Source organism: Micropterus dolomieu, linkage group LG06 (genome assembly GCF_021292245.1).
Source record: "Micropterus dolomieu isolate WLL.071019.BEF.003 ecotype Adirondacks linkage group LG06, ASM2129224v1, whole genome shotgun sequence".
Lineage (NCBI taxonomy): Eukaryota > Metazoa > Chordata > Actinopteri > Centrarchiformes > Centrarchidae > Micropterus > Micropterus dolomieu.
The window spans coordinates 14,276,053-14,298,887 of NC_060155.1; the positions used below are offsets into that span (position 1 = coordinate 14,276,053).

Below are 22,835 nucleotides of genomic sequence, written 5' to 3' on the forward strand. Positions count from 1 at the left end.
ACAATGTTGATTTTGGGGTGATATATTGTGATTCATGCTTCTGAATGATCATTATCTTGATTCAACCACACAGCTATTGTTTCTGTATTACATTTGCACATTATTTGCAGCGGTTTGTTTATAATTCTTTGACTGACCTTGGCTAAAGAAGAGCATCTTGGCATCTGGATCAATATTCATAGTGAGGCAAGCTCTATAGCTCATAATAATAACATATTGATCATATTGGTCAATAAAGGAGTTGTCAGTGGAAGTTGTGGTGGATTTCTCTCTCCCCGACACTGTCATTCTACAATAAGTGTTGCACTAATGTTGTTTTCTTTCTTCATCAGCACTGAATAGTGACAAACTTATGGTTGTGCTATTGACACATCCAGATATCTTTTCTGAGTTCAGCCATATTAGTGAGATAGTTAAATCTCCCCACTGGCAGCACTAACAGCAGATTGTAAACTCAAACTGAACCCAGTGGACTAACACCTTGTGGAAGAGTTGGTTTGTAATCAAAAATTCAGTTTGAATGCTTTCTCTGTAAATATTTTCTTTTCCCTCCAATGCTGATGCTAGCAGACATCCTTTTTCTTTAGCGTTGGGAGTTGAGGCTGATGGTTTGCAACATCTGCAGCAGGCTCCTGTGGGTTTCAACATGACAGCTTGTCTCCATGAAGGTTTGGTAATGAGAAAGACTGTGTTCATTCTGTCTTCATGTGTCAGAATGACACATACACAAGTGTTTTTGGAGCTTGTGTACACTGTGGTTTTCCTTAAGCATCGCTTGACAAGTATAACAACCAAACACAAGCAACAACATTCAGCCATATATGTACACCATCTATTTGTTTGAGTTAAGCTTGAAGTTATGACAGACATCTTCTTGAGTGTCTCTAGTGTATGTTTATGGCAAGAGTATGACAAACGTATAGTAAAAATGCCAAACAACAACTCTTTTGAGTTCTGTTTTCATAGTCCCAGTGTTGCTGTTATAAAACTGGTTCTAGGTTTCAGGTAATGGAATCAATGATAGTGATGTTGAATGTAACAGAGGTATGCAACTGTAGCACCAAGGCATTTTAAAGGCCAGTTTTATTCATCTATACTTGCATTCATTTATTTTTGGCCCCTTAGTGATGGCAGTACAACAAGCTGTAATCACAATATTTATTTACAGTATTATTACCATGCAAAGGTGATATGGAAAGCATCTTAGCAAACAGTTGCGTACAGTATTTACTCATCCAGCAGACATGGAGCAACATTAGCATTTGGCTGAGCCATGTTTCTGTCCACCTAAGAGAAAGTTCAACATTCACTCTCCTTTTACTTCTGGTTTTGTCTCCACCAACTCCTGAGGGAAATATCTGACTTTTTAGCTGCTAAATGATATGTTCACCAGCTTACTTTATCTGTCTGCCATTTGGTGCTGCTACAGCTGAGGTTGATAAGAGTGGTGGGACTCAACGCTTACAGTTAAGTTGGAGGTCTTAAAACTAAACGGTACAGCAGAGAGTTAGAGCTGTTTATTCATCATCCCTAGAGGCGACCCCTTTCTCATTACATGTAGTCATGTGATCCATTGTCAATATAAACATATTGATAAGTGTGGCTTTAAAGGTTCAGTAGGTAACTTTTCTAAAAACTCTATTTTGGCATATTTGCTGAAACTGTCACTATATCCTGACAGTAGTACATGAGACAGATAATAATAATAATAATCCTTATTTGTAGAGCACTTTTCAAAAACAAGTTACAAAGTGCTTTAACAAGTGTAAAGAATAATACAAAAAAAAAACAAGATAAGAGCATGAAAAATTTATATAAAATTAGTAAAATACAATAAAATAAAAGGGATAAAATAAAGTCAAATAAGATCGGGAAAGGCTCCAAAGATAACATGTCTGAAAGAAAAATCAGGGTCCTCTGACACCTCCCACTGCTCCTTTTTGTAAAATATGCTCCTAATGCCATTTGCAAGAATCCACCACACCTGAGTCAAAACAACCAATCAGAACCAGGAGGAGTCTCTGAGGCAGTATCAGTCACTGCTCGTGCACATGCTGTGCAGCCCCCCTCCCATTGGAAGCTCAGTGAAGCGCAATATTCTCCGCTCGTGGCTTCAGAAATTTTGCAAACACATTGGCTGAGAAACAACTACCAACCCTCCTTTGCCAACAACAGCGTGTAGTACAAAACACATCCCAACTCCACATGGAGCTTTGTGCTCATTATGTCCGATACCATGATGCTCGTCTAGACGAGTGGCAAAGAGGCATGACGACAAACAGTGGGGAATAACTTTTGAGGGGGGACAGTGGTGTACCAGCCTCTCATCCTGCTGTCAGACATTGTCGCAGCTGTCTCTGAAGCCTGGGGCGCTCTGCCCTGGGCCATGAAGCGTTGGAGTGTCCTTGTCCTTGAGTGTCCAAGAGAGCGAGCCCTACACGGGATGATGTTTCGCAGGGATACAAGCTCATTTTTTTGGGTTTTTACAGAGATGTGGAAGGTTTTGCATTGTGTGTTCTATTGTTACTGACTACCACTTTAATGGAAAAATCTCAAATAGTTAAATAATGTTTTTTGCCTAATGTCCACTTTCTTTGTGTGCTGGGATCACCCTGCACAGTCACCAAATTTCTATGTGGCATCAGTTTGTAAATCATAACTCTTTATTTGCTTAGAAAATGTCATATGGAAAATCATTTGTGAGTATTAGGGTGTCAGTATATGAAGGGAAGTGTTAGCATCCTCATCTGCTTTACCATATTTAAGTAGTGTAATAATGAAGCTGATGAATATCAGTTTGACTCTGGCAGTGCTGCTACTAGAGGCAGATGAAAATCCAACCTAATCTAAGAAACTGAGCAGGTAAAGACGTTAAAAGCCCTTGACGTCAGCCCCCATCTAACCATTATCAATACATCATTTAAAACCTGATGAAAAAACTAACAAAAAAAGCTGGAAAAGTGCCTTTTTCTCTCTGTGCTTGAACATGGATTTCAAATTGTGCCTGGCCTTGAGGCTGACTTGCAATCAAAGGCAGAGATTGTGTGGCAGTGTTCTCTGAGTGGCTGCTCTGTGTCCTACGTTGACCTCACAGGCAGAAAGCCTTTTAATTAGTCAGTTCTCTAAAAGAGAGCAGATTGTCGCTGTTCTTAACCTCTTTGACCCTGATTGACTCACCAATGAATGTGTCACGTAAGTAACAAAGCGGTATTCCTCAGACATTTATTGTATATTTTCATGAGGAACTATCGTGTAGAAACTGTTCCATTTGACGTAAGATTGAAAAAACAAACGAGTCTTTGGTTTTTCTATCCCTATACATACAGCTTCAGTAAAGTATTGGAACTATTGTATTGCACTAAGTTTTATCATTTTTGTACTCCTACTATAGCTCTTTGGCTACCTTACTAAAGAGTTTTAAGGGAAAATACAATGGGGAAATCAGGGTTCAACTTAAATTGCAGTGCTCTTCAGAGTGATGGAAACTAACAGAAGTACATTTACTGTACTATTTAATTTACAGCACTGTACTTGAGTACAAATTTGAGGTACTCACTTACACTTCCATTTTATGCTACTTTGTTTCCTTTACTTTTCTCCTCTACACTTAATAGGGAAATATTGTTCTTTTTACATCACTACATTTATTTGACAGGCTAAGTTAGTAGTTACTTTGGAAGGGTCCTGACCCCTAGATGGGAACCACTGGACTAAGCTAGCAAACAATATAGAAATTAATTAGCATAACTTTCACCTGTAATAGAGTATTTTTACATATTAGTAATGGCACTTTTACTTAAGTAAAAGATCTGAATACTACGTCTACTATTGCTCTTCATACAGTATATTTATTTTAATTGAAGAAAGCCAGTCACTTCCTTTATACAGTCTATGGTCACTGTAAAAGTTCGAAGGGAGTGCCCCTGCGGGCGGTGAAATGGCGTAGGGCCAGCAGGAAAGAATCTGTATCAAGATTACAAAGGAGGTCCAAGTGCACACAGCGAGTTGTTAAACACTTAAATATAATGCCCCACCGCTTCTCAGTCCGACGTCCAAGCTTGACATTATAAGGTCCAAAACAATCCATACCAGTTGAGTAGAAGGCAGGCTTGTACAACTGGAGACGAGCTATAGGAAGGTCTGCCATCCTAGGAACAACAGGCTTTGCACGCCACCGTTGGCACTGGACACAAGCACGTTGGTACTTCCGTATTGCCTCTCTCCCTCTCAAAATCCAGAACCGCCTGCGGAGCTCTGCAAATACTCTCTCCGGGCCGGGATGTTTCAGTCTTTCATCATATTCCTGGATGAGCAGCTTAGACACTGGATGTTTGGGATCGAGGACAATAGGATGAGTGGCGTTAGGTTCCCGTTCAACCTGCTGTAGCCTACCTCCGACACGAATAAGACCTGTGTCTATACAAACTTCGGGGGCAAGGGTGAGTAGACGACTGGTTGACAATAGGGGTCTTTTGGCCTTGAGATGGGCGAGGTCTTCTCCAAAGCTATCCATCTGTGCCTGTCTCAGAATTTCTCTCTCTACCTGAAGATAATCTGCTGGAGTTGAGGTTACATGAGCATTTGAGGGGTGCTTCAACTGGACAGAAGCATCAAGGAGGGCTTGATAAGTTCCATAAAGGCTGAAGTCTGGGACCGACCTGATAGTGCCAACTTCTCCACAAAAGGAGGGCTTAATTTCAAGGTGATGTTGATCTCTATCATTGTTGGGGCCATCAGGGGGTAGAGGCCAGGTGCCAGGAGGTTGATAAAGGAATTGAGTGCCTTGGCTCCACCGGTTGGGCCGCTGGAGCTCTCCAAGGGTTTTACCAGTGGCATACCTCCGACCGAAGGTATGCCACTGCACCATAAGCAGATTCCGATGCATCACAAAATATGTGAAGATCTTTGTGTAGAGGGGAATGGGGCACGGATAGACGTGTAACATCGAGGCATAGTTACGGTTGGGAGAATTGACAGTTCATCACTCCAGGAGTTCCAAGCAGAGAGTAGGTCACAGGGTAACAAGGGGTCATCCCATTCCCATCGCTTGTCCCACAGCCGCTGAACCAGGACCTTTGCCCTGGTCGTGTAAGGGATAAGATACCCTAAAGGGTCATAGAGGCTGGCAAGGACATGGTAAATATACCGCATTGTTGTGTTGGATGATTTTGTTGCCTGCCCTCTGTAGCCAAGACGATCTGTCTGGCAATTCCACTGCAGCCCAAGAGTACATTCAGTTGAGGGCACGGTGTCTCTAGAGAGCCACAACTCACTATTCTAAGATTCTAAGATTCTAAGTCGATCAGCAGTAAAGGCATGGTTAATGTGGAATTCACCAGAACTTGAAGCAGAACTCACCTTGAAGGAAACGGTATCCCCCTGGAGGATCTCCACTCCTTGTCTCACAGTTCTGAGAGCTAAGTCCTCTGGTTCTCCATCGAGCTGAAGACTGTGAGCTGCTGATTGCAAAAGGATAGTTCTTTCTGAACCATCATCCAGAAGTGCGAACGTCTCCAAGGTGCGTCTGCCATTTGGCAGGATGACTTTAACCAGCTTCAAAAGGACTTGACCTGTGTGACTTGGGCGATCGAGGTACAGGGTGTGAGCTGTGGAATTAACAAGGTAGGAATTTATATCAGGTTTCTTGTTAATTTCACAGAGTATCTGTAGATGTCTCCTCTTACATATATTACAGTCTCTGTTTAGTGTGCACTTAGCTGCAACATGTGGTCGGGCACAGCGCCAACACCTCTTATTTTCCTTGATCCATCCTATAACTTGTTGTTTGCTGAGGGCCTTGAAATCGGCACAGTGACTTATGTGATGACTTGTAGAGCTACAATAGGCACACGGAAACCTTGAAGGCATTTGAGGGTCCCCACGCTCACTAATACCGTGGAGTATAGTCGTGGTTGCATGAGTAGAAGCTAATGGTCGGTGTACACGAGAGGGATTTGGACCTGTGTAATCCCGCCTGGGTTGACAACGGGACTCCACTTGCAGCCATTCAGATAGGTTGATGAGGGCATAGTTGGTTTCTACTTGGTTCCTATACATATGGCGTTTAAAGCGGCTAACCTGTTCATTAGGGAGTTTCTCCAGTAGCCGGTCTACATGTGAGCCACAGAGGAGTTCAGCAGTGCCTTGGTTAGCCATAGTTCTTAACAGCCCAACTAGTGCTTGGACTCGCAGGGCAAAGACGTCGAGGGCCTGACTATCTCCAGGACGTACAGGAGGAAGGGCCATGATATTCCTCAGTTCCTTGAGTACCAACTGACGCGGTTGGCCATAGCGTTCATCTAGTGCCCTTAAGGCTTCGGTGAATGGCTGGGGGGCATATGAATAGGCTAAAGCCAAGCGTCTGGCCTGGTCCACCTTCAGATGGTCGAGAAGAATATGATACTTGAATTCCTCAGTTTCATGTGGATCCAGTAGGTTGGTCAGTGCCATTCGCAGCATCCTGTATTGCACCTCATTCTCTCTAGTAAAGTCAGGATATTTAGGAGGTTCAACTAGTCTGTAACGCCTATGCCGGTCAGCAGGGGGTGCTGCAGCTCCTCTGGGAGAATACATGGGTCTGGACTGTAAAGGAACAGGGAGTAGAGAAGATGCAAGCTGATGCAGGACTGGTTGATGCAAGAGGTCTGATGGGCTGAAGGAGATGGGTGATTTTGTAAGTAAATGGGGTGTGAAGCTACCCGAGTGAGCCCTGATACTACATTTCCTCTTCGAGGGTTTCTGGGCTGGGCCATAGCTACAGCTGCAGGTTCATGGCGAAGAGCTGGCGGGGGTGGGGGTGACCCAGCTTTCATCTGATTTTGTTCATGTGAGTAATTGTGTGGTGGTGAGGACAATCCATCTCGTTGACTGTTTGCAGAGGAATAGCTGCCTTCTGGGCTTGAGGCTTCATGTCTTTCCATGAGGCGCTGCAACATCCTTCCTTGCTGCTTTACAATTGCCACGGTTTCAAATAACTGTTTTATGATATCAGCTTGGCTAAGTTCTGGAATGCCGTCTTGCTGTCTGGTGGCAGATGTAGATTGAAATGGTCTGGTGACAGAGGTAGGAGGTAGTGGAGTTCCACTACTGTTAATATGGAGTATTCTGTGATCAGAGTGCTCAAAACTCTCTTCCTCATCATCTACTTGGGGTTCTTCCTGTTGACCCTCATGTGGAACATGTGTGCATTCTGTATTGGTAGCTCTATTCGCATAGCCAACTTCATAGTTCTCCAGGCGCTGAGGTGGGCGAATTTTGCGTCGAGGATTGAGAGCTCCATGGGTTAGAGGTGACTTCCCTTCAGACATGACAATGCTCAGGCTTCCGGCTCGAAGGACCACATGTAAAATCTTTCTATATTTGGTTCACAGGAGTTTGAACATCACCATGGTACATCGATAAGAATGCAGAAGGGACAAGTGGTTCCGTTTAAGCCATTTATTGCCACTATTCACACATGAGATGATGAGGCTTGACAGTTATGGTTTTTTTTATCACGCACAACCATAGAGGTGTATCTGAATCACAGAGACGGAGGGCCCTCACATGTAGTTTGTATTGCTGCCAGCCAGAACAAAGGAAATGGGTGGAGCTTATAAAGTAGACCATTGATTAGGAGTAAGTGAGATCAGGTGAGATTGGGTGGGTTCCTTGCCATGGAAATAAGCAGAGGGTTGCTGAATAGTATGGCTCTATTCTACAGTCACTCCCCATCACACTCCAAATGTGTATTTGCTGCTCAGGAAAAACACTGACTTACAGTCAGTGACATGTACTATTTTAGAAATAAACCTCAAACAAAGAAGGTGTCAAACTGAAAGGTTAGACATTCAAATTCCTTAGTGGGATGTAACCAGAGGCCGGATGTTCTATGATACTGTCTGAAAGCCCTGGAAACTACAGAATCAGTATTTACTCTGGATTTAGACTGGTCCTCCCACAACACAGAACAGTTTGTTCCTCTCTAATGGGCTTGCTCTCTGCTGAAATTAAAAAGGGAAAGATGTACACAGAATCACTCAACGGTGCTTAGTTGCTGTGAAAGCAAGATATTTATGATCTTTGCTTGCTGGACGGTTGATCACAAACTGATCTTGTGAGAGCAGGGAAAACATCATTGAGACTGGTTTTTCTAGGAAGAGCAGGGGCCAAATAGCACTCTCAATTCACAAGTGGACTGAAATGAAGACATGACATATGGTGGTAGACAGGTCATCCTTCAGTTCAAAATGACTCCATAATGCAAGCCTGTCTGACAGGGTATTAAAAACTTAGAATGCCACTGTGCATGTTTGTCACATTGTGTAAAATATGCAACACAGGGGTGAAACTCTGTGTATATGTGTGTGCACGCGTTACTGTCCAGTTGCTTGTTTTCCATTTTCCATCTGACTGATCATGCTGAAATGTTGCTGTGTTCCTAGCAGTTTGAAGTCTGTTGATAGCTTTTGTATATATGGAAGCCTCTATTTGTTGTTTTGATGTTTACATAGATTCAAAAAGTATTTTTTCTTTAACCCTGTAACAGCATTAGCAATGGAAAATTCTTATCAAGTCACTGAATCTCTTTGAAGTCAAAATGAATGAGTGAGACAGAAAGTGAGAGAGAGAGAGAGATAAATGGGGTTTTAAATTAAATCCCCAGCAGGTGATGGTAATATGCTGAAGATGATTTTCCCATAAAGGCCCTCATGACATGAAGTATTGTCACATGACAGGAGTGTGGAGTGTTATTCAGATTGAGTAATATATCAAGTGAATACCATGTTTAAGAATATAAATAATATTTGATACTTTGAAGTTAATTTTCCTCAGATACAATTGGTTCTTCTTTCCTTTATGTCCATCCATCGTCAACTCATGCCTAAGGACAATCACGGTGGGAGGAAGCCGGCGCACCCGGAGAGAACCCACGCAGTCCATACAGAAAGGCCAGGACAACTGGCAACGGTGCTATCCACTAGGCCACCGGCCCCTTTATGTAATAGTTCCTAAAATTATACATCAGCTAAATTCCACCAGGGACATTTTCTGTAATTTTGTATCAGGCTAAAACATTTCCTGTACTGCATATCAGGAACACACTGGAGAATGCAAGAGTCCAGAAAGACTGCACAGAGGACAATTTTATCTGTTCTTTGTAGTTCTGTGAATACAGGCAGAGCCCCCTAAACCATGTATCTGTGCAAATAAAGATTGCATGTTAATTTAACATTCCCAGACCTATGATGGCTGTCACTATCAAAGGGCACACTGTTCCTCATGCTCTAAGAATGAAGTGACCAGTGAATGATTTAGGACCGGGATTCTCCACTAGGGGGTACTCCCTGGCACTGTGGTGAAGCGGAGGAAGCTGGCACCAGCCCAACTGCCACCACACATTGCCAGGTCTGACATAGTCAATGTAGCATTTAGCATTTAGCATGTAGCATGACGTCAATTAAAGAAAAGATACATTGGCTTTTAGCCCTACATTTCTACCACAGCAATGATGCCTTTTGCTCAAGTTAGCCCAAGTAGAAAATCTCAGTATACTCTCTGGATGATTGAATAGGAGTAATGAAGCTTACATGGAATGTGCCCTCTCCACACAGCAGAAAACACTGGGATCTTGTCATATTGTTTTTGTCCAACAGCAATATAATCTCAAGGTCTTTTGAGTGCCTCTGAGAGATGGACAGGGAGAAAGGGTGAGTGAAAGAAAGTGAAAGTGTGTTTGTGTTTATCGGCCCATAGGATTTGCTAATAATAATAACTAATTATATTTTGGTCATTTGACTCACAGGGAAAGGTTTTATTGATATGTGAATATATGCAGTTAATGTTTAGCATTTAGGCTCTGATGTCATCACACCTTGCAGCATACTCTTCAGGCTGCACACTGGGGGAATGGGAATGACTATATCAAAATCTTCCCCCACAGGAAATTTAAAGTCAGGGCCTTGAAGTGGGGCTGATTAAATACTGAGCAGCAGCATCATGATGCAGTAATTCTTGCGGTGTTAAGTGTTGAGGGAAAGAAATAAAAGTAAGTAAAAAAAGTAACATTAACAGCTTACCCTATCTTAAAGAGTATATTGAATATATGTTGCAGTGAGTTGAGTCAGTCACACACACAAAAAAGGTTACAAATTGCATTACATTTTTTTTCTTCAGAAAATTTATTTCAGGCTGCAATGAATAAAAAACACTGTGAGATCCTGAGAGAAGAGACTTGTGTATTACAATTACTGTCAGAGTTCTGTTGACCAACTTTTGTGTCTGTCATTAAACTGGACCAAGCAGCCCTGAAGAAGCTGTCCCCATGCTTTTACTTTTACTCACAACCTAAAATGTGTTGTAATGCACTAAGCCATAAATACACGATGCGTTTAAACAGGGGATCTCTGTGTCCGGTTGCCAGCAATAGCATGGTCAAAGACATTGATATTGTAGCTTAAATTCAGCCTGTATAAGGATCATGAAGAAGATACTTGAAAACTCAACATTAATTTGCATTTACCATACAGGCCAATGGTTCTGAAACTATAAAAGGGCAGCTGCAACCCTACTTCACATCCATTAAATCTGGAGTGACTATAACGTGATCACAGAGTAACTCATTAAAATGCTATATTGTTGATCATATAACTGGAGTTACAACATGTAACTACTACATCTGTCTGTTGTGCAATTACAAACTTGGGGTTTTTGTCACAAATGTCTATCGTTTGGAAATGGAGACATCTGTGAGTTGTGCAAGGCTCCCATGTGCTTGCGCATGGGTTGCAAGTATGATGTTTGTTTTGATTAGTGAAATCTGTCAAAATGAACAGGAGATGGAATGTTCCATGTTGGATATCACAGCTTGTATGTTGAAAATATGAAACAGGCTCTTGGCAAAGGAACCAGTCAAATGCAGCATTTAAAATATGATGAACTGGGCTGCCACTGACCATAATACCATAATGTAAAAAAAAATAAAATAGAAACATAGCCTAATCTAGGGAAGGAAAGAGAAATGCAGCCACTGTTAACTGGATAGAATACTTTCGCCACTAAAAAAGGAATCCCTGGAAAACCATTCCAGTTGCATGCTTTTTGGATGCATGTGCCACCCTCTTGCATGATTGCATGATTACAAGATCTTACAGTTAGCGGCTTGTTTTTCTCTCTGTGTCAAAGGTTAAATGAGCGTCCATGGGCAGATTGTTCCCATTTGCTTCATTTACTTCGATAAAAATCAATGCTTTAACAAGTCCTTTCTTTCAAGAAGAGGCCACTGATCTGGCTCCCTGTCAAGCCTATAGATTATATAACAGTGCCGGGATTCTCTTCACTAAGGCATGTAGAAAACTTGGCATGGGGCAGCACTAACAAAGGCGGTAGCTTGTGTCTAACGAGGCATGGCAATATTACTCAGCAAGGAAAACATGTTTGTTACCAGTGACATTCTGCCTATTGTCTTTGGTAAATCTCCAGGCTGGAGCTAGGACTGATTATTTAAAAAAAAAAATACTATCATTGACAGTCTGGGTGAGGATTACCACTTTATTGTTTGATCATTTGTCATGGTAAATTTTCGTCTATTTCTATGGTTTGATTTTTTGATAGCTAAACTATGTGCCTGAGTGAGCACAAATGCATTGATGACAGTGGTAAGTTGATGTTGTTCTCCACTTGACTGTTGCTGTTGAATGCTATGTGTTGTAAAGCACAATTCAAAATGTGTTATGCACTAGTACCCCATACTTGCTATAGCCAGTGTTTTCAATAACAAATTGTAAATCCATTATCTTGATAAGTTCCCAAAATGACTCCTAAAAGGTGAGCAGTGCCTTATTAACAAATAACTTTTCAAATCCCTTTTAAGAAATTTCTTGGCTTGAAACCCAACAGCCTGATCTTGAGGACAGCTCTCTAATCAAACAGAACTCATACTGTATCAACAAATGTTAATTGACTCAAGTGTAATTTAAACACATGCAAATCTGAAGAATTAAGGCAAGCTTTTAATTAGTAAAGAAGGGCCTCCTCTGATGTGTGTGACGCCTGGAGGAACTATAGAAACAAGATCCTCCACATGATACCGAGAAACGGTTTTATAACAATTTATGTAGCTCATTAATATTCAAGTTTGTATAGTGTGCAGAATTAAATTTCAGTGTAAGATGAGCAAGCCTAGTGGCCATATTTACCATTGTAAATAAAACTGTATTGCATGCATAATTGTCAAATTATGCATATGGTGCAGGATCTAGCTAATTGTATGGTGAATGCAAGGTGCTCCTGTTTGCTGTCTTATCCATGGTGTTTGTTTGTTTGTGACTGTTTTTGTTTGTTTTCCATAATTGAAAGTCTAATGTTGGAAGCAATTACATTTCCAAGGAGAATGTGTGACCCTGGATTGAAATGAACCTTTATATAGAAAAAGGAGAACCTGCCATCAAAACAGTTCCATGAAAACTTTGCCCCTCTATGCTCTTGTTTGTGACTAGAGGTGCAAGAGGATACCAGTTGGCACTGAAGAGTGACGAGTGACGACAATATGTCTTTCTCCTCTTCCCGAGTGGTATGTCTTTACATCTGCAAAATCTCCTCTTTTAATGACATGACAATATATCACAGCATGGATCATGTTACTCTAACACTGATGTGCAGTTGTTTGTAGTACGCATTCATGATATCCTCGCAGCACCTCTACATGTTGAAATTCAAGAATGTCTTCCACCTTCAGGCCAATCCCAAAGACAGCAGGTGCACACATGGAGGACAAACGTAGGTCACCATATTATATTTACCTCATTTCATTCGACCTCTGACTATAAACTTAATCTCAAATTAACACAGATAAGAGAGATGGAAAGAAAGATAGAAAGAAAGATAAAGAAAGGAAATAAATCTATGACAATCCATTTTATTTATTTTCTATTTTAAGAAAGATTTAATGTGCTGACAAAAAAATATAGATTTTTGCTGTAATTTTTCAATCCAGAGGGCCTCATATTTTCACAAACTCTAAAATCACCTTCACTTCCCTCCTGACCTTCTTGCTGCTTGATGGTGTGCAGAACAATTGTGTACGCCTAGAGTCGCAGGACCTTTAAGACAAATATTAACACTTGAAACAAACATATTAATAGGTGAAAAACTCCAAGGAATGTCCTTTTTAGAACAAGGTCACTTACATGGTCTTTGAAGGCATCATTAAGTTTGGTCATACAAACTTACCACATGTTTGATGTATAGTGTATTGTACATGTGCAGGTTTAAAGCGGTAGCTCCCACTAAACCCACAATAAGGCACTGGTTGCCCTGTAATACCTTATCCCTCGTATGGCTCGCTCTCCACAACGAGAATCTCGCCCCTGGTCCCTCTCGCTTTGACTCGTCTTTTCAAAGATGCCCCTCTAACGCTTTTCAGCCCAGGCTTCTGAGGCAGCTGCAACAACGTCTAACAGCAGGATGAGAGGCTAGTATACCACCGTCCCCCAGTTATTCCCCATTGTTTGTCATTATGCCTCTTTGCCACTCATCAATACGAGCGCCATGGCATGAAACATAATGAGCCCGAAGCTCCGTGTGGAGCCGAGATGTGTTCTATACGCTGTTGTTGGCAAAAGAAGGATGAGCAGTTCTTTCATTGCTGGTGGTTGTTTCTCAGACATTGTGTTTGCAAAACTTCTAAAGCGGCACACTGATGATATTGAGCTTGACTGAGTGAGAGCATGCTCAAGATAGGGGGCTGTGCAGCATGTGCACGAGCAGTGATTGACACCGTGTTAGTGACTCCTCCATGCTCTGATTGGTTGTTTTGAATTGGCTGCGGTGGATTCTTGCAAAGTTTTTTATGGATGACGTTATCATAACAAGCAACCAAAACAATAAACAGTTAGTGTGTCCACTGAGAGTTCAGTATGTACTGTTTTTATTATTTCAAGTATTGTTTAGTTTGCGTTTACAAGGAATGGTGAATCAATACTTGAAATGCAACTGCTCTTTAAAGAATCTTTGGGTTACGTAATCCCAGGTTCTTTGACACAAAAATTGCTCTGAACAGCAAAGTATACTTCTTGTGAAGGTCTTACTCAGCAAATCCAGACTGATGCCAGTTACTGTTTTTAGCTACGTAATACTTAATGAGAACTGTTGAGGAGATAGCCAAGCAAGCCTACATGAGTTGAGGGAGCTTAGTATAATTTCTTCATGGGAAGAAAGAATGATTTGAGAGGGGCTAGTCCACTGTGGACAGTATGAGGGGACCTGTCTGACAGATGTGGTGTCACTGGAGCTTCCGTAGTTGGTTAGGTAGTTAGGTGATTCCCATAGTGAAACACCAAACGATACTAGAAAAAGAACTATTTGTCACACCATCTGATAAAAACCTGTACATGTGGAGTACATGGGGTGGTAGGGTGGATAGGACACACAAACACTGGATTCAGGATTAACCTGAGACCGCTGTTCAATTCCTATATGTGAAACCAAAAGTAAATTATTTCTTTTAAGTATATTAAGTTTTCCTAAACCTAAACAAAGTATGACTGTTTCACTAGGTTAACTATGCTTTATTTAAGTCTAGCCGGACAATGCATATTTATTTGTTGCTAACTTGACCGTGGATCCCTGCGGGGTACTTACAGCATCTTTGAAAAAGGAAAATGCTATAGGTGTGCATTCATTTCTAAATATTCTTGGAAAATTAATATGTTATCCAATCCAAAATTAAATGTAATGAAGCATCTTTAGCTTCTGACACTTTGAGTAACTTGTCCAGTTTAATTCGTTATACTATTAAAAGTCAATGCACAACTCTTGTGGAAGTTAAGACTAAGACCAAGTGAAACTGAATTTGGCATGTAGGCTCCTAAAAGTGAAAAGACTTTTGTTGGCTTAAAGCATAGTCGTGATCCAGTTAGTCATGTGAAATAGACGCAAGTGTAAAAGTAGACAGAAAAAAATGTGCTTCCGCCCAAAATAGTTTCAGTTTGGCAGCTCTCACACTTTTGACATTTTTTTCCTAAAGAAGAAGCAGACATTTTTTCCTCTCAGACACAAAGTGTGTTATGATTTTGTGGGAAGCATGGCCTCAAATGCTGTTGACCAATGAAAACACTGGGGAATAGTTTACAATATAAGTCATATACTTCTTCACATTTTTGCAATCCATATTTCCTGAAGATCAAGATCAGAAAGACACCCAAAATAGGCAGCTACAGTTTCCCCCTTTGGCACTAAACTAAAAAGACCAGTTTACTTTATTTTTAGTCATCTGAAGTTATTTGAGTAATAGCAGGAAAACCTCTGTAAGTTTAAGTTATTAAGTAGTTACAGTAAAAGGTTTCAAAAATTTCAGTTATGGTATTTTCATTGTATTTATTTATTTACTTATACCTTGATACTGAGGTCACAGTACCCCCAAAAGGAACGTCTTTGATGAAAACAGGTAAATGTAAAAAAGGAAGGAAGGTCTCTTCTTACAGGGATCTCTCTATTCACCCTACAAGGATACTGTCTGATCATCATAAAGATACAATTTTTTTCTTTGCGTTCACACCAAATAAGGCATATTTGAATTCCTGGAGGCTTATCATGGAACATTTGAAGAAAAGCAATGTGTGTGCGCGTGTGTTTGCTAATGTGCAAACACTTGATCCAGATAAAATGGAAATGTGGAAATTTATTTGCCTCTTTCATGACACAGACGTAAACTTGTGTTTTTCAGGGCTCTTAAACACCCTCAAAGTTGGATGTCTTACAATTGATTGATAAACCAGGCCTTTGTTGAGGTTAAACCTGAGATCCAACCTGTGACACAATAAAAAGATCATTGGCTTTTTTCCAAAAATAAGGTGGCTTTAGTCAAAAGGACAAATCAAGGCCCTTATTTTATTAATCTGCCTTCCCTATCATAGCTTCCCTAAAGAATAAAAACAAGTGTACTATTCGACTCTTACCATAACTTGGTGTGTGTGTGTGTGTGTGTGGGAGTAATAGTAGTATATTTTTACCAGTTGTGTAAGAAGATTCTTTACTTAAGTAAAAATAACAATACCACAATTTAAGGAAGTATGTCTCACATTCAAAATTCAAAGTACGAAATTATTAGTGACAAGTAAAGAACATTTTGAATCTCCCAATATATTACAAGAATGTTGCAATAATATCTATATATTTTCATTCCAAAATTACTTGAGGATGACTATTGTTTGTTTTGTTTTTTTAATAGGGTAAACTGTGCAACAGCACTGTGTGCAACAGTGCTACTGGTGTGACTCCTCCCCCTTAGCAAGCTGTTTAATTCTCGTGAGGTGATGCCCAGTTAGTAACTTAATAAAGCTGCTGGATGCAATCACAGGGCATAATGTGTGGATCATGTTCGTCTGACAGACCGGCTCTCTGCTCCACTCCCAAGTTCACACTGCCTGCTGCTTTCCTGTAAGTACTACACGTCACAGCCATTTCAACTTAGACTTGATGAAGGGAGAGATGTCTCTACTGGTTGAATAACACACCAGGACTTGTGAATGAAAACACATCAGACAAAATGGGGGGAAAGAAAGGGAGACCATGCAATTGCATCTGGTAAGTTTCAGCCCTTTTGACCTAGTAAAAGAAATGAGTGAAGCTATCAATGCAACTTTGTTCCCTTGGAGGTTTGTTGAACAAAGCCTAATGCGATTCAGTTTTCAGTATTTTTCTAAATGTTCAGTAACTTGCAGATGTTTTAATTTATGTAAATCATGTTCTCTTCAGCATTAATAGTCAAAATGTAGACATTTCCTCTATCCTGGTTAAAGTGCAGTGAGTGACAGCAATTAAAGATTGTATGCTTTGACTGCAAGTTTGATAATTTCCCCCTGTACACAATGTTTAAAGAATGCTCTGTATGGCATTTTGTGATGGAAAGTCACTGGCTTAATCCCTATTGGAGTTATAAATGTTGTGCCCAGAGGCAGCCATACTGATAGGGTTCAGTACATTTTCAGCCACATGCACACACCAGGAATACATAAGTAGGCTAATCATTTTGCTCATTATTCTTTTCGCCAGGAGGTTCCTGTCCTGGTGTAACTGTCAGCGCATAATGGTGGCTTTTAAAGGGATCTGGACCAAGGACTTCTGGAGGGCTGTGTCTGGAGAATACCTGGCCACTCTCATCTTTGTCTTTCTCGGTCTGGGCTCAACCATCAACTGGGCCCCAGGGGAGGAGAAGCCTCCACCAGCTGACCTAGTCCTTATCTCCTTGTGCTTTGGCCTGAGTATTGCCACTATGGTGCAATGTTTTAGCCACATAAGTGGTGGACACATTAATCCGGCGGTCACTGCAGCTATGGTGGTGACTAGAAAGCTGAGCTTGGCAAAGGCGTTGTTCTATGTGGTGGCTCAGTGCCTGGGAGCCATCACAGGAGCTGGGATTCTCTACCTAGTCACACCTGCTGCTGTTAGAGGGTCCTTCGGTGTGACCATGGTAAGGATCTGACCATATTCATTATCACTTGTGTGTGTGGTATGATATATGTTTCCTTACAGTTAAGTTCTGTTTCCAAGATGAACTCCAACATCTCATTAGGACACGGCCTTCTTGTGGAGCTCCTTATCACATTCGAACTGGTCTTTACCGTCTTCGCCACCTGTGATCCCAAACGCACAGACCTAGGAGGCTCTGCTGGCCTTGCTATCGGCTTTGCTGTGGCTATTGGTCACTTATTTGCAGTAAGTACCTTCCAGTAAGTCCGATAAGAGATAGATATGAAATGGCAGTTAGGGTAAGAAGTCCAGAACAATGTTTATACCAGCGATTCTCAAACAATTTCAGGCTCTCATCCTGTTGTTATATTCCCTAATTCCCATGACTCTAGTGAGAGGAAAATCTAACTTCCATACAGCAGCCTTAGAAATCTTTTGCAGCCCCATATACATCTAATCTAACACTTCCCATGCTCCGAACCCCAACAGTGGTAACACTGATTTAAAGATTCATCTGAAAATTGTATTAAATTCAATACACCCCAGTAAAGAATTGTAGAATAACTAGTTTCAAGTGCAAGCCTCTTTAGCATGCACTGAAAGCTGGAGCACTGAAGCTTCTTGGAGAAAAAGTAGGTGCATTAAAGCATCTATTCTTCAATGTGTGATATTTTATGCTTCTCACTGATTCACACCCACATCTTTATTGGAGGCTGCCATCGCATAGCAACCAATCTCTGGGGGCTCCCCTGAACCCTGCACAGCAAATTAATGCACAGGGAAATAGATGTTATCTCTCGCACTGCTCAACTGATTTATCCGTAGGTCTGTTTAGCAAATGCATATATACATAAAACTTACTGCAAGTTGTATGTATACATGCATTTGCTATATATGTATATGTATTTCAGTATAAGACATGTAAGAAAAAAAAAATAATATTGTACAAAACTATGTTTTATCATTTAGACTCAAAACAATGCTGATGTGTTTTCTAGATCCCTTACACAGGAGCCAGCATGAACCCTGCTCGATCCTTTGGGCCTGCGGTGGTCACACTCAACTTCGAGAACCACTGGGTAAGAGATACTTCCCTAAAAGGATGATCTTTCTTTTAAGAGTTGGTGTGGCCAAAATATTACCCACTCACTCCTGATAGTAGCTGGGTTAGTTTGATTGGACCTGTGCATGACTGTGCATGTGTTTGTGTATGTACTTGTGTATGACTAAGTATTTGCACTCTAAGATAATACATTAGCTCACTGGTTCAAATGGTTTGTCATAGTACCATGTCAAAATGGTCTGAAATAATTAAGATAAGATAATAATAAGATAAAGATTTTATTTTAATGTCCTGAGGAGGGCACACTCTACTACACTAGGCTAGTGGTATGGCATGTTGAAACCTGGTAAGATCACATTTTCAGCACCATTGCGAGAACAGTAAAGACAGCTGTGACCTACATATGAAGAGTCTTTCACTTGTATCAGTAATTGCAATACAACCTAAATAAGAGGCTTTAAATGCTTATTAAAAACCGTACGTATTACCCTTGAATGTATGATTTCGTCCAACCGAAGAAGTGCAAAGGTAATCATACATTTTCAGCATTTTCACCTCTAGCTCCATAATGAGATGTCACTGTTCAAGGTGTAAAATAGCATTAGCTCAGAATTTTTGTATCCATGCAATTATTTCGACTGAGCTGTGTGTGTGTATTAGATGACGTGCCTGGCTTATAACACTGTCAGTAACTGTCACTATGGCTGGTATCATATTCAGAAGTGTCTTCTCTTGGAAGCAAACGCTTGATGCAATAGACAATGAAGGTTGACCCTCTTTTCCCAATCTGTTGCCTAACAGGATGGTTTGACAGTTTTGTTTGTCTTGCTGTTTGTGGTAGGTGTACTGGGTGGGACCCATTCTGGGGGGCATCCTGGCTGCTGGTCTGTATGAGTATCTGTACTGTCCTGACCCTGACATTAAGAAGAGGCTGAAGCAGGTCTTTCAGAAAGACCCGTCAGTGAAATACAGGGAGGTGGACACAGAGGACATCAAACCGGGCTCCATCCACACCATATCTGATCTGGAGAAAGCTGAGAAAAAACATCCTTTCCAGGACTCGACGGGAGAAGTGCTATCTTCAGTATGACTATCACGCCCACTGGAAATGGAGACCAATCTGTAGATCAGAGTGACAGTCAAACATTGGATCCTGTCCCACTATCCTGAAAGCAGAATATGATTTCTGTCCATGAGGCTTCACAGCAAAGCGGAATTACTGTCATCGTCATCATATGATATTATGGCTCAATCTCACAAACATCAGCCTGCTCAATACTTACTCCTGAGGCCCTCCTTCAACAATTTAGGAGCAGTGCGGCGCACATCGCATGCTGCGGCATGACAGCCTGAAAACACATTGTGGTAAAGAAATATGCGTAGGGTCAACCAATTATGAGAGGTCATCATGCTGAATTGGAGAAGTGAAGAAGAAAATGCAGCCTTGTTATTTTTGGATTAGTGTCACATTTGTTCCACGTATTGCATATGTAATAACAGGAGAGATTTTCCTTGTGATCATTAAGCACATTACAGGTCCCAAGCAATGTAAGACAGATCTGACAAGCTTTAAGAGTTGTATTGCAGTGCACTCTATTTTCAGTGCGTTAGTCAGAGAAACAACCAGACAACTCCACTTTTTGGTGTTCATTATGCCTATTACTACATAAAGATTTTATTTTTCATAAAATTGTGATAGGTAGCTGTTTTTATTTTATAGACTGAGATTTGGTTATTGTAATACATTTCTTATTTCTCTGTATGATTTGCTATATTTCAAACTTAAAGGCAGAGTATGTGATTCTGGAGAGATCTAAAATATATATCGCTACAGTTGCTGGTGTGAAGCTAACATAGGCTCGCAGAGAAGACAAGACGGTTTCCCAGCACACCAGCTCTAGACAGCATACTCACAACTCTTCTGCTACTATAGCTAACAACATCAGCATGTCTTGGCAAACTAGAAGTAAACTGAATGTCATTTAACGTTACCTCAGACACAAATGATTGCTGGAACGGCTGGAATAATGTTGCGTGGTGGGGTCCGAGCCACTTACAGAGCCCAGGCTGAGTACAAACACCAGATCCTTTTTCAGTGCACACACTGAACGGACAGCCAGCGGACAGTGAGGAGATATTTACTGAATTAGTCAAAAAGCTGTGTATTGATAAAGAATCGCTTACTCCACCTTTAACTTATTAAGATATTTGGCTGATCTGTCTTTGTGTTCAGATATTACTCAGTTCTTGTTTCATGGTCACAAACTGGAAGTGCTACAAGATGTAAAAGGTTTTCGGCTGTAATAATAAAGTCTCCTTTTTTACTTCTAAGTCATTGTTAATGATTTTTCTTTGGCTTATTAATATGATTTGAAACACACAAACAGGATAGCTTCCCCACATTCATAAGAAATCCAGTGGCTATAACTATAAGGCTTTTCACTTGAGTCACTTGTTTCTGGTAGTAGGAGCTGCTCACTGGGGAGAGGAAAGGTTCAAATCAATGATGGATAGGCTCATCTACCTTTAGATTATGTGTCCCTGTGGCAGGATAAATGTCCATGGATGTGTGGTCTCTGAGAACAGCTTCATGTAATCTCATTCCATCAGCAGAGAGCACAGGAAATGATACCACTTTGTGATAAGAAATAGAGGTGATCTGTTATGTCTGCACTTTATTTCCTTTGCTAAAAGAACAGGTGCAATTCAATATTTTACTGTAATGTGGAGGAAATGATCAGCCCCACCGATCCTACTGCATCAAGTGAAGTTGTCTACATGGTGCAACTATATTGCCTTTGCAAGGCGAGAATGCCAGTGTAATTCAAACACTAAATCAAAATTATTTTTACTCCTACATGGACTAACCCCCCCCCCCCCATTTCACCCAAGTCAGTGCAGTTTTTATGTGTGACAATACCACCACCTACTGGCCACAATGTGAATCACCTACTGTGCAAAAATGCTCCCATTTGTTTTTCTCCAGGGGAGGGCAACCAAGAGCCTTGGATGGACAAGGCAAACGTTAGGTAGACACAAGTCAGTTTTATTTAAAAGTCTGAGCCAGATTTCATTTGAAATTGGTCCAGGCCATTTTTTTCAGAACTACACAGGAGGATTAAGTGTTGCATAGCCCTGTAACAGGAACACAGTATTCAAATAGGAGCCTAAACGAATTAATACTAAAGTACTTTGTTCCCCCTTAACTTTGGTATTCTTAGCATTTTTACAGTTTTGCTGAAGTAAAAACTGAAGCACATTCTCAATATTTTTCTGTGGTAAAGGTAAAATGTTGACAGTTTTAACTGTAGTGTAAGTAAAAAGTAGAAGTAGTGTGAGATTGTTGATGTTAACGAATGCTGTTCTTCAAGGCCTACTGGAGTTGAAGATGGACAGCAGTGAATCTCTCAGCAGCACTATCCTTTACCTGCAGGCGTGCTGCCTGTATCCCTTAAGGCTTCAGTGGCTCGAGGCCAGCACCCTCTCAGCTACCCTTAATCATCTTTATAGCCTAAATAAATGAGTACATAAATCTGATGTTTCATGCATTGACTATTTCCTCTTGGGACAGACGATGGGGAATGGGTTCACTCGGTTTTGATTTATTGGCCCGTGCCCATCTGAAGATTAAATAGAGGGAGACAGGTGAGGAGAGCAGCCCCTGTTGGATTGGAAATTTGGTTTTGTTTTGAATTTCATATTGGTGAGGGAGAGTAAAAGTATTCACATGTGGCTTCTATGTGATTCAAGAAATTCCTTGTGAGACATTTCCATGCCCTTACATAAATAAGCAGATGCTGTAAAGTGCCAATCAAATCCCAAGATTTAATTATAAAAAAAGTCGACAAACTTCCAAAGGCTTGCTGCGGAGTGCGGACCCCTCAATTAGGAAAAGGCAAATAAAAAGTGACAGCAAATAATAGACCAACACTTTTTCAGCTGTCTGTTAACATCATGGCTTATCAGCAAGATGTTAAGCAGAAAACTAATAACGCATGGATGGCCTTCACAGTGGCTGCCTCCATAATTCATTAATTTACATTCACATTCTTTGCATATAACAATGGCTATATGATGGAAATACTGTTATAACTAGAGCTTCATTTGCACATCATACAGATGCCAGCAAAGTATATCTCAAAGTGCATCTCATGCTTATCTGACTGAGAACAGACTGATTTCTTGCGACTTGAAAATTCAGATTCTCAATTCCCAGTATACAACAGAAGGGGCAAAAGATAAAACACACACCTTAAAGATCATTAGCAAATAATATTTGGGGATTCATGAAGAAAAATAGCGTTAAACACTTGTTTAATAATTC

General features: G+C 40.8%; 1 protein-coding gene across 7 annotated transcripts; it reads left to right on the plus strand.

The window, feature by feature from the left end:
* Positions 1–5,350: 5,350 nt before the first annotated feature.
* Positions 5,351–20,842, plus strand: aqp4 (aquaporin 4). Of its 7 annotated transcripts, none has more exons than XM_046052637.1 (7): positions 9,505–9,689; positions 12,477–12,756; positions 16,208–16,416; positions 17,032–17,449; positions 17,530–17,694; positions 18,447–18,527; positions 19,353–20,842. In XM_046052637.1, the coding sequence occupies exons 3-7, from the start codon at positions 16,325–16,327 to the stop codon at positions 19,599–19,601; spliced, it is 1,005 nt and encodes a 334-aa protein (XP_045908593.1). In that variant the 5' UTR covers positions 9,505–9,689; positions 12,477–12,756; positions 16,208–16,324; the 3' UTR covers positions 19,602–20,842. The 7 variants fall into 7 exon arrangements, with proteins under 7 accessions (XP_045908596.1, XP_045908593.1, XP_045908592.1 ...); XM_046052636.1 differs by having other exon boundaries at positions 12,477–12,550; XM_046052640.1 differs by lacking the exons at positions 9,505–9,689; positions 12,477–12,756 and adding an exon at positions 5,351–5,518.
* Positions 20,843–22,835: the final 1,993 nt, after the last annotated feature.

What these genes read in the sequence shown, in the direction of transcription:
- aqp4 (XM_046052635.1), top strand. Translation starts at nt 16,919, where the DNA reads ATGTTGTGCCCAGAGGCAGCCATACTGATAGGGTTCAGTACATTTTCA. An exon ending in GGTCCTTCGGTGTGACCATG is followed by an intron (nt 17,450 to 17,529) that starts GTAAGGATCTGA and finishes TCTGTTTCCAAG; the next exon opens with ATGAACTCCAACATCTCATT. An exon ending in CTATTGGTCACTTATTTGCA is followed by an intron (nt 17,695 to 18,446) that starts GTAAGTACCTTC and finishes TGTGTTTTCTAG; the next exon opens with ATCCCTTACACAGGAGCCAG.